The 12,682-nt window shown below is 28.7% G+C and overlaps 1 protein-coding gene across 1 annotated transcript in view; it reads right to left on the bottom strand.

Moving 5' to 3' along the window:
* Window positions 1-5,683: 5,683 nt before the first annotated feature.
* Window positions 5,684-12,682, bottom strand: part of LOC111620991 (PTB domain-containing engulfment adapter protein 1-like) — a 59,364-nt gene continuing 52,365 nt past the window's right edge. The window contains exon 13 of the mRNA XM_023363018.1: window positions 5,684-6,814. Within this exon, the coding sequence (XP_023218786.1) occupies window positions 6,740-6,814 (75 nt within the window). The 3' untranslated portion in view covers window positions 5,684-6,739. The remainder of the gene's footprint in view (window positions 6,815-12,682) is intronic.

Below are 12,682 nucleotides of genomic sequence, written 5' to 3'. Positions count from 1 at the left end.
TGAGTTTCATTGTCCTGTTCTATTCTGTACTTTATCTGTTTCATAAACCAATGATTACATACGAGAACTAAATTTTTGATAGCCAGCTAAAACTATAGTAAAAATAACTCAAACCTGTTTCTCTATAACAGCAAGATGTAAGTCAGATCTTTTGACCCAAATATCAGATCTGTTCCTTATAATCCAACTGCCTACATTATAGGTGTGATAAGTTATGATAGGCTTGCATAAAAAACCTCTCATTGCTGGTAAGGCCAGAAAAAAAAAATTATTGTATTCATGTTATATGCTAAAACAGATGACAACTAATAAATATGTGCAAAATAATTTAATTGAATTAACCCTGAAAAGAACTTTCTTGTCATAAATTTGAACAAATGGTGAGGATGTGCCCCAATATATCCAAACTAGATTTTCAAGATAATTTAAGGATATGACACTCAAAACTTGGGTCTCTGAGTGGCAGGCTGAACCTTAATCAGGATTAGTTTGAAACAATATCAAATCACCACTGGGGACAGTTTTAAAGCAGGGCCTCTTAAATTTTTTCTGTTTACGAACCTCTTACCTGAGAAAATTATGCAACAAAGTTGATATATAAAATAGTAAATAATTTTATTTGCATACCTGATAATATCAAAGAATTGTTTTGATTTATTACCATTTATTAAAAGCAAATTTGCATACTAAGATAGATGTATAGTACCTGTACCTGTTTATTTTTACATAAATTTAAATGTTGACTGAATATTTGATGTTGCAGGATATCTTCATTATTTTTCAGAGTGATTTTATAGTTGTCAATACTGAAAATGCCACTTCACATAAATATGTAGTACAAAATTGTTTACTGACATCAAATTTTGCAATCCCACATTCAGTTGTGTGACCCACTTTGGGGTTAACCCACAGTTTAAAAATATGTTATAATATTACAAGGAAAGGCAATAAAATTACTTTATGTAACTTTTAAATATTTCCTGTTTAAGTTTGTGTGAAACTAAACCCCTAATACAATATTTTATATCAATGACTGTTCTATATTTTACTGGTTCTTTATGATAAAATATAGACCACTCATTGATATAAAATAATATTGTTTGGAAAAGTTAAAAATATTAAACAATTCAAAAAATAGTATAAAAAGTACAGAAGAATTTTTGAATGGCTTAAGAGGTTTAAAATGGGAGATATAAAATGTTATCATTAGATGTAAAAAATAAGTATCCTAGTATAAAGAATGAAAGAATAGTTAACTCCCTCAAATTGATTGTGAAGATTATTGACTTAATAAATTTTGTTTTGTCAAATAATTATTTTCAATTTAATGGAAAATACTATACTCAAAAATCAGATATACTGATGGACTATAATAGGCCCAAAATTGGCTGATTTCAGTATGCTTGACATCAGCACATTCATAAGTAATATTAAAGAAATTAAATTTTATAATGGATATATATAATAAAACAATAATCTATGTAATACTGAAGAAATTAAGTCTAGTAATTTATTAAGGACAGTTAACAAATTAGATAATATAAAATTTGAAATTGAAGATGAAATTAATAATAAATTGTCTTTTTTGGACAATTTATTATGTACTAAATGCTCCATCTGATCTATAGTAGTCCAAGTCCTAGCATTTCATGAAACTTTGCAATACAGTCGACCCCCCTATAACACTGTTGATTTTTCCGTTTTATATGAATTCCGTGTTGTACGAGTCGCTTAGATTTTACAAATACGTGAGCCGTTCACAGCCCGACACACGTATTTGTAAAATCTAAGTGACTCATACAATATGTAATTCATATAAAACGAAATAATCAACAATCTTATAGGGGGGGTCGACTGTACTGGGGAGAGTTGCAATTTGTAACAATACTTTACATAAAGACTAATCAATGATAAGACAAAAGAAAATCTTTCAATTAATAATAATAAACATATTTAAAACTAGACTTACAGTGCTTAAATTAACTGACTACTTGGCAGTCATGATGTTCTGAGACTTTGCAAATTGAACTTTGATATCTCAAGAAAGTAAAGTATTGTGTTGTGTGCACTCTCAGATTTTTCTGATAATGCATATCTTACAAAAACAAAAAGGTACTGTACAATTGAAATAAATGTGATTTTACTCAAACATTATAATAAATAAACATATTCTTAATTGAAATGTGTCACGAATTATGTTATAGTATAGTAATGTTCTTTTTATGTTAAAATATGTAAATAAATTGACACATTAATATAACAGTCAATAACTTTTATTTTCAAGCAACAATATGCTGCTTTGACTTTATCCAAAGAAATGTGGTACATTTTTAAAAATACAAATTTTCAAATTGAAAAAACTTTTTGTATTAACAAAGCTTTACTATACAAAATACACAAAAGTAAATTATATAGAAATAGTCGAAATTTTACAGTCCACATAATATTTATATATAAAGTAAAATTTATAATCTCTGTATATTTAAGTTTATCCCTTTTTAAATTTACATTAAAATGTACATCGATCAAATATGTTCTTACAATAAAATAAAAATTTATGTATCAAATAGGCATCACAAGTAGCCTAAAACTATTGCAATTTTTCTGTACACTTTGAGAGTTGAATTCAAGTTAATCAATTTAAAAAAATAATTGTACTGTAATTGCATTTCAATTAAAAAATGCAAAATAGAAATGTATATTTTTCTTTATTTTATATATATAATTTTTGGTACTTTTGTAATGGATTAATTTTTAATTCAAATATTTTGGTAATTAATGGAATTAAATTTTTACTCTGCTATTATTTTAATCTAAACAATATATGTCTTCTATTAGTATTAAATAGATCATTAAATCATTTTTAAACATTTCCTCATGTTAATTTTAGAGAAATTTAAAACTTCAGAAAATATTTCGAATATACCATTAAAATACATTTATATGCTATGAATAAATTGGCTTATAATTTGATATACATTGTATGTAAAATCAATACAAGAAGTTAAGAAATTTTAAATGTTTCCAGCATTTACATTTTATAATTTTCATATAGTTAACTCAGAGCATTAAAAAAGTAATATTTGTGCCATGTCTTTAACAATACAGTAGTTAGAACAATTAAATAGTTTAACAGTAATACAGTGCCCATGAATCTTATATTTACAACTGTTTTTATCTTTATGAGTTTTATTATATGAAATAGTTTTATTAAGTACGTCTACATAATTTCAATATTTTTAAGAAATTCTGCTACACTGCTTGTTGATATACTACATGTTTTAACTGTACTAATCAGCACATTTGAAGGCAAAAAATGAGCTCTTATATACAAAAAAATATTCCAATAATAAATTTTTTGTCATTATTAAAATAATTATTTTGAAAATTACAATAAAAAAAGAAATAAAGCATTATATTGAACACTGGCAAGAGAAAAATGAAAATTCAATCTGTTATATCCAAAATTTTATATCAGTATAGGAATCTTTCTATCTTAATCTTTCTATTTTAGCTATCAAACTATTATTGTAAATTATAAGAAAGAAAAATCTTTAAAGTACTATAAATGTGTACTAGGTATTAAATTATCATTAAGTTATTTCATAATTTTTTGAAATAATTTAAAACAATCATTGTCTCTCTCAATATCATCATCTACACAAATATTAACTCTAAAATTTTACAGTTGAGAGAGATTAATAAATAGAAGTACAGTGAAACCTGTCCAAAATGAAAACTTCCAAACCAGAAAAAATATTCAATCCACAAACTTTCCAGTTTACACAGGTATTACTTTATTTGACTGGTGGCTGCAGTTAAGGTATCAGCTTACCACTTTGGAGATCCAGAATCAAATCCAGGCAGTTCAAAAAAATTCTCATATGGTCTGTCCCTTATGTTTGGCCTTGTTCCTCACAATTCAGTCAACCATTGTGGGCCTGACCAAACCTATAACGGGCTTGAAAAAGTTCTTACTGCCTACAAAGTGGAGAGGGTCAAAACTAATATATAAATATTAAAAAAAAAAGTAAGTTCTAGATAGAAGAAAATTTGTTGGGCTGCAATTTGAAAACATTGTAGATCTATAAATTCCCACTGTCTATCCATACATCTGCCTATCTTTTTTTAATCTTGAGAATAGAGTTAGATGAAAGACGATATGAGAGAAGATATGAGTCTTTGGGACAGGAGACCCCAATTAACTATATATGAACTTCTGATGCAAACTGGAAGTCACATTATTTCAATTCAAAAATTTCCCCAAAGTGTTAGAAAGATGACTGCCATGACTATTGTTAAAGGAAATGTATGATTTAAAGGGGCAAGCCACTACTAATTTGAGGTAGAGCATATATTTTAAATTAAATAAATTAAAAATATGATTAAAAATTGCAGCCTAGCATTGTGATGATGTCACAATAAATAATTGCTTGTTAAGATATAAAATACTTTAATAATTAAATTATCAAAACACATCCAACACACACACCAAACTAAAAATTTAACAAATAGTAATACAGTAGAGCATTGATTATCTGACCCCCCAATTAACCGTCACATCGTTAACTGACTGTTCTAGTTGGCAAATTTCAAATGTCCGCTAGTGATGTGGCGCTACAATATTTGGGTATGTCTTGGCTACTTTATTATTATTTTTGTTAAATTTTTGCGTGTTTTAGCTGGCAACACTGGCTCAACCATGAAAGGGAGGCCAGTATTTAAATGAGACTTAATTTTCTAATTATGAGTGGTTGTTTGTTTTGTGAGCAATAAAATAATTTTAAAATAATTTTTAACGATACAATAGCAACGATTATTATTTTTTAAAAAATTTTGTTATGTTCAACATCGATGAAAATTAAACGTGAAGTAGGTTAATAGCGATATACTAATTATATGGGATATACTAATATACTATACTAATGTATTTTTTTCATTCTTTTCGGTTATCCGACCAACCCGCGTCCCCAATTGAGTCGGATAATCGATGCTCTACTGTATCAGTTCTTAAAAAAATCATTATTCTCTATTCCTGTTTAATGTGAAAGGAACTTGAAAGAATATAATATTATGGAATTTTTTAAATATAAAAGTGTATACAATTTTAAGTCTTTGGACTTTATGGTGAGCTACATTCATATTTTATACAAATGGAATTCTTGCTTAAATGAACAAATCTATTTTAAAGTAATATAGAAAAATTTATAATAAATATTTTAAAATATTTTTATAATTTTAAAATTTAGTGTTAAAATTATTTTTTAATATATTTAAAAAAAATTAAAAAATTACTGTACAGGTTTCACTGAGCAACTGATAAGGACTAAGAGTCTAAAATGCATTTTGTATAGGGTGGCACCATAGAGAAATAAAATACTTTAGCAAAATAATCACTGTTTAGTTTGTCTTTGGAAGAAAATTTGCCTTATTAAAATATAATTTACCAGTGTAGTTAAGAAGAGAGTTAAATACAATCTTTATTAGAAGATATTTTAAGTTTTTCTTGTAATTAACAATAGTTTAAATTTTACTTAGAATGTTTGTGTGTTTATGTGTTGATTTATTTTTTTTAATTTTATCATATTGAGCATTTTCTGAAAACTATATAAAGGAAAATATTATTTTTCAATAATCAATATATTGAGCACTGATTTGATGTTAGTACTTGGTAAATTTGTTATTTTATGTAATCATTTAAATTCAGACAATTCTTATTATATTTCATTAATTTTCTTCTGAAAACTGATAATTTTAAGAAGAATTGAGTTGAATTCAAATCATTTAAAATGATAAGGTATCTTTATATTTCATTTATATTATGCATGAAATAGTAGAAAGAGCTAACAAACTCTGACCACTAATTTTTTAATTAAGTAATAAAGAGAACATTTTATACTATAAAACTCAGTCTTATATTCTTTTAACAATAACAAAAATTATATAGTGGTCTCAACTGTTAGAAACTACTGTACTTAATAAAATATATTTTATCTTATAATTACAAAATAAAATTATGTTATTTGTTAAATTAAAATATTCTATGGTTTTTTTTTTCTTTTTGAAAAATACTTGTTTTGGCACTACAATATTCTGAATGTAAATTAAAAAATAAATTACTCTTATCTATACAAAATTCCATGTATCCTATGGATATTAAGATCAAAATAAATTGTTTTATTTCACATGTATAAAAAATACATGTGAGTGCATGCAAATTCTGTTATTCTTTTTCATTAATTAAAAACACAAAAATGGAGTTAAATGGAGTTATAAGATGAATTTCTAGAAATTTAATTTTTTTTTATCTTACTATTCTCATGAATTTATTTTTCATTAAAATAAAATATGTATATATGCACTATTACACATTACATACTTTCTACTTATTTATAGTTTATATAAAATGTAGAACCAACACACTCCAATGTGCAAGACAACTTACTACTTGATAAATTCTCTAAAAAGCAAGAACTTTTCAATTCAGCTAATTTATCCATAGCATGAAATGTACTTTACAAACTTCATGAATGACAAGTTATTAATTTTTAAAATTCATTTTTTAATGGTATATTTAATATGTATATAAAAATAGTATAAAATTTTTTAATTCCTAAATTATTATAATACAGTAGAATATATATATATGTATTTATATATGTATATGTTTCAAATATGCAGTTCAATTATTTCCAGCTTGTTTTTATTCTCACCTTCTTAAGTATTTGTGTTTTCATGGCTAATTTCCTTTTGAATCCAAAGTGGCAAAATCAAAATCATCAACACCAAAACTAAGTCCTTGACTAAATCCATCCTACAAAAAAAAAAAAAAAAATACAGAAAACTACTAATATTTGTCAACATGGTTACATATATTTATGAAAGATTGACATTTGGCACAGCTACATATAAAATAGCAAACTTGGTAGTGAGTGTAATGTGTAATGTAATATGGCTCTGCCAAGTGTGACATGTAATTTCAATTTTGACACATTTGACAGTCATATCACATTTCCCAAAACACTGAAAAATTATTTCTATCACTTATTGATCTAGTAAGTTCAAAAAAATTATAAAATCATAAGTCATATATAAAATATAAATTACTTTTTACAAAAAACAAACTATATCTTCTATATCATACAAAGAGTGTTAGTTTCATCCACAGATTGTTCTACTGCTAATTGTAGCTTTTTGCAATTCAATAAATTCATTCATAATGTTTGGTTTAATTTTTTTTCAGAGAGTACTATTTTAAGAAAAAAATGAAAAATTGTTTGGACAAATTACTATTTATTTAATTTAAATTAACCTGTCAATAGATGCACCTGTTTTTTCTGCAGGGAGTCACTGGGGTGATTCTCTCCATGTTAAAAAATTATATAAAATGGAAACAATACAAAAAATTTATGCATACTTAGTAAATATATACTTTAATGTGTGTATGGATAAACATAATATTTAAAAGAAACATTTACAAATTTAATACTACAGTAAATCCTCAATTCGAACTGGGATAATTTGAAAACTTGATAATTTGAAGTCATGATTATTTTGTCCCTAGAATTTCAAACTAATGAGAATTTATTGAACATTATTCATGCAGTCAGGCCACACATACTTCTAGTGATTTAGATCATAACATTTTCATAAACATAGATGACAACAATGATAGAAAAGAGAATAGTTAGTGTAAAAGTAAACTGAAGAGAAAATTGAAAAAGTTATATGAGTAGAGATGAACAAACTAAATGATGCAAAAACCACATTGATGTGGAGTCAATTTTTTCACTTTACATGCAAAACCCATCAAAAATTGACTCCACATCAATGTGGTTTTTGCATCATTTAGTTTGTTCATCTCTACTCATATAACTTTTTCAATTTTCTCTTCAGTTTACTTTTACACTAACTATTCTCTTTTCTATCATTGTTGTCATCTATGTTTATGAAAATGTTATGATCTGAATTGTAAACATTAATCTCATCTCTCCTATCACTGTCACAGCTTTTGTTCTCATCACTTCTTTCTATCAAAACCCCCATGAATTCGTGCAATGGAAAATAATTCTTCCATGTATACAGGTAGAAATGGAATCCTGTAAACTTGCATATATAAACATCACAGTAAATTGAGTGTAGTTTGATACAGTAGTATTTGGTATTTGTTTTAAACATGGTTATTTACCTGTTATTTTTAACAAATAATATAAAACATTACACTTTTGTCAATACTATAGTGTTTCCCACTATTATTGTCATATCACAAAAATGAATTCTGTAAATGGTCAATATTAATCCTGCATTCATCCAATCCATATAAATTCTTTGGTGTTGAGGTAAGTCAACCTCAATAGGCAAATACCCTAAAAAAAAGGTTAGTGCCATCATAGTGTAGTTCCTAGGAACAAAGTAAGAGAGTGATTATAACAAATTTTGATTTAATTTTTATTAAGAAAAACAAAAAATTCCAACAGCCATAAATTTTGCAGGTTTAGCATACTATCAAATCTTTAATAATTCCACATTCAATATTGGCAAGCACCAAATCCAACAGAGGGCGCTGTTTTTGAGCCAAGATGGCTGCCGAAACAGGTAAGGAAACGACCACGTGTTTGTTCAATGCCTGAGCCGATTCAGTTTCCTTCAGTGACGACTACTGCGAGGACCAAATGGAGAACAAATCATTGAATTTATGTCAAATTCTAGACTATATATAGATATATGAGACATACAGTACACACACGCACAAAACATAATGTGTAATGTGTGCTACAAATTTTTGACTGGCCTATGTTGTATAAGTGCTGAATGACTCAGCCGGGTAGCCTTCAGATTGGCACTAATTTTAACTATTATGATAAATAAAACTATGTTTTTATATTGGAACATGGTGTATACTGCTTAAAATATTTAAATACTTATCTCCTGTTAATGTTTAATAAACATGCTATCACATGTTTACAAAAACCAGACAACCCCGCTTTGCACGTGCATTCTCCCTGTAATTGAGATGTATTAAAATGCCAATATCTGATTGCAACATTAAAGCAACAACATGAACTTTGGTGTTGTTGTTGTTAGAGTTTAATCCACAAAATACAATGTGTCCAGCATCCAAAACGGCTTCACCTTCTACAAGACAACGTTTCCTGTCGCCGATATAGTCTAGAATTTGACATAAATTCAATGATTTGTTCTCCATTTGGTCCTCGCAGTAGTCGTCACTGAAGGAAACTGAATCAGCTCAGCATTGAACAAACACGTGGTCGGTTCCTTACCTGTTTCAGCAGCCATCTTGGCTCAAAAACAGCGCCCTCTGTCGGATTTGGCACTTGCCAATAGCATTATCAGTTATATTTGAGAGATTCAAATATGAGTTTTAAAAATACACATCCTATTTTTAAAATATAATTTCTAATTAAATATATTGAAACTTATTCTATATGTTGATATATACCCAAATAAAAAAAAATGTTAATAAATGACACTATATTTTTTTCATTTACTACAAATGTTAGCACAAGGTACTAGAAATACAGTAATACCTCGACTTACACTACCCCGACTTAAGCAAACCCAGAGTTACGCGATTTTCAAATCTCGTCGATTCGTCTTTTGTTTGAGCGCCACACAACTCTTGATTACTCACTCCCCTCACACTATTGTTCAGCTTACATGTTGGGATGTGTCGCACAGAATCAACACAAATAACACAACATAAATTGTAGCTATTGTGGCTACATGCCATAATTGTATAGTTATAGTTTATATTTTTATTAAATATATTTCCCTTTGTCTTCATTTCTATTGTCTTTCTTTCTGGAAGTTTCTCCCTAATTTTGTTTAACGGTGTAACAGCAGGTGACCCCTGAGTAACAAAGGGGAAGGTCTGTAACCCTCAGGGTATAATGGGGTCCAAGAGTTCATTCTGGAGGTAGTAGAGGACAGGAAAAGACATGTGAAGAAGGCTCTTGGGTTGTTGAACCGAGTGGAGATCAAACGGACTTTTCGAGGAGAAAAGAATACGGAGGCTAACGAAAACTGAGAAGGGGGTTTTCGTGCGTTTTAAAGTGTATAGTGAAGACCAAGAAAATTTCCACAGGAAAGAAATTATCTTTCGCCATGAATCAAGAGGCTCACCCCCCACTTACTACAATTCCCTGTGAAGCACACCGAAATCATTGGGTACCCGACTTCCTTTTTTCTCTCATCTTGATATTTCAATTCCTATCTTGTCTTAGACCTAATTTTCATCTTTAGATAATAATTAGCCGTAAGCTTAGTTATAAGGTATAATTGTATATTCTATAAGTAGAGTAGTCATTAAACTATGAAACTGTCGCGTTATATAACTGGTCTGTAAAAATTTTGTTACTGAATTTAAGTAAATGTTCAAGGGTAGAGATTGTAGCTGGCATCCGAACCACATTTTCGGTATTCTGTGCGTGAATTAAAGAATTTCATATCATAAAAGTTGTGTTTCTTTGTCTCTGGTATTCGCGCATCTCTCACACTATTTCTGTGTTTGTTATATCTATGGAGACTTGAGAGACTATGTGGTGATTTCTTGTAACCGTGAATGAATCAAAAGATGAGATAAGATTAATGAGAACATTTATTAGCTTACATACATCCAACTTGAATTTTATACAAATTGCGAAATTATACCCCGACTTACGCGAATTCGACTTACGCGGTCATCGCTCGGTCCCACCTATCGCGTAAGTTTGGGGTATTACTGTAATATTTTATAATCTTTTGCTTTTAGTAGATTTATGTTACTATTTTATTATTAATTTTAAGAAGTTTTCAATTGGATTATTTTTTCTTTATCATATCTACAGTGAAACGTGCTAATGTAACCAACTGCTTAAGTTGACCAGTTTGACGCTTTGACTTTTGACAGATTGTTACTGTGTGCAGCTATATCTCCATGGTGGGGATATATCTGCATACAGTAACTACCCATCTATTATAACCACTTCAGTCATCCCGAGATGTCCCAATTTACCCAAGAAATCACTTTGGGTAAAGTGACCATTAAAAAAAAATAAACAAAAACAAAACCATTTTTAAAGAATGTAATTCAACTTGTTGCAAATCACATTGCAAATATAAAATATTTGAAACCACTCTGTACTTTATAGGTAAAGAGTTTAAACTAAATATCCTATATTTTGGAAGCTTGAGTTAAAGAAATGGCACTTTGAAAAATTTTAAATTATCTGTATCATAAATTGAAAACAACACTAACAACACTAGTGCATTGCTAGTGTTGTTAGCAGCATTGGTAGAAAATTTTAAAGCTTCATATTGATCACATTGGATCACTATTGAGAAACCCTTGTTTCCCTTGTCAGAACATTCCATATTTTAACTTAGTCTAGTAAAATGAGTTAGCTTCGTGCGTGCGTGCATTTTTAATTCTAAAATGAGATTCATTATCTTCTTTATTTTTCAATAACTCACTCACTGACCCCAATTAACTCTTAGAATGGTGAAAAGATAGAGTTAAATCTTTAGCAGAAGTGCTTTTTGGAAGATATAATGCAAGGCAAACAGCTGAGGAGTTTGAAATTAGTAAGACGACCATAACATCAAAAAGAGGAAGCATGAGCATCTGGATAGGCTTCAAATTGAATCCAAAGATATGAGCAAGAGAAGGGCAACTGAATTTGAGTATAAATTCCTTAACTCTGAGATAGTATACTAAAATGAAGAAATTAAATTTAAGATTGTCTGGTCCCATTCTTCAAGTAATTACCCGTAAAATTTGCCAGCAAATTGTATCAACCTAATTTTAAAGCTTCATCTGGGTGGCTTGAGAGTTTTAAAAGGAAGAATAACATTTCATTGAAAGTCTTGATAGGTGATCCAAACCAAGTTGATCCTGATGTGGTAGAGGAGATTCCAAGCAAACTTTCATGATTTTGTAAGTGATTTTGAGTCAAAAAAATATTTTCAATGCTGACAATTGCAGATTGTTTTATAAGGGTATGCCTGATCACTCATCATTAAGGGAGATACAAGAAGATAGGAAAAATGTTAAAAGAACATTTGACAGTTCTGTCTGCAAGCATTACTTGCAAAAAACTCAAACCTATTGGAAAGTACACAAACCCAAGGTGTTTTAAAAACATTAAGTTGCAGCAACTTTCAGTAATGTGGCAATCTTGGGGAAAAGAGTGGATGAATAAAGCTGTTCATTGGATGGCTAAAGCATATTAACTTAACACTAATGAGAATACAAAAACAACACATTCTTATGACCATGGAAAATTTCCCTAGCCATTGATTAGTCCTGTGAAAAAATTATCTAATTTGATGCTGAAATTTCTGCCTCCAAACTCAACATTGATTCTACAGCCTTTGGACCAAAGGGTCATTAAAATTTCCAAGGCCTTTTACTGAAAGATCTTGCTAAAAGAAGTTGGGAAGAGATACAAAAGTTTAACAACTCTACATTGAAAGAAGTTTCAAAATTAATGTTTTGATGTAATCCTCTAGATATCAGATGCATGGAATTCCTTAAAGGAAAGCACAATTCAGAAAGTGTTTTCAAAAGGCTGCTTTCTACTGGATGGTGAAAATGATGAAAACCAAGAGGAAACCCTGCTGCAGATGTTACAATCTTGATTCCTGAATTGGAAAACACAGACAAATTTATTGACTTATGATG

This window comes from Centruroides sculpturatus, unplaced genomic scaffold (genome assembly GCF_000671375.1).
Source record: "Centruroides sculpturatus isolate CEXI.00-Female unplaced genomic scaffold, Cexi_2.0 scaffold297, whole genome shotgun sequence".
Classification (NCBI taxonomy): Eukaryota; Metazoa; Arthropoda; class Arachnida; order Scorpiones; family Buthidae; genus Centruroides; species Centruroides sculpturatus.
Note: the sequence above shows the minus strand (reverse complement) of the source record. Positions and strands in the feature narration are given on the sequence as shown.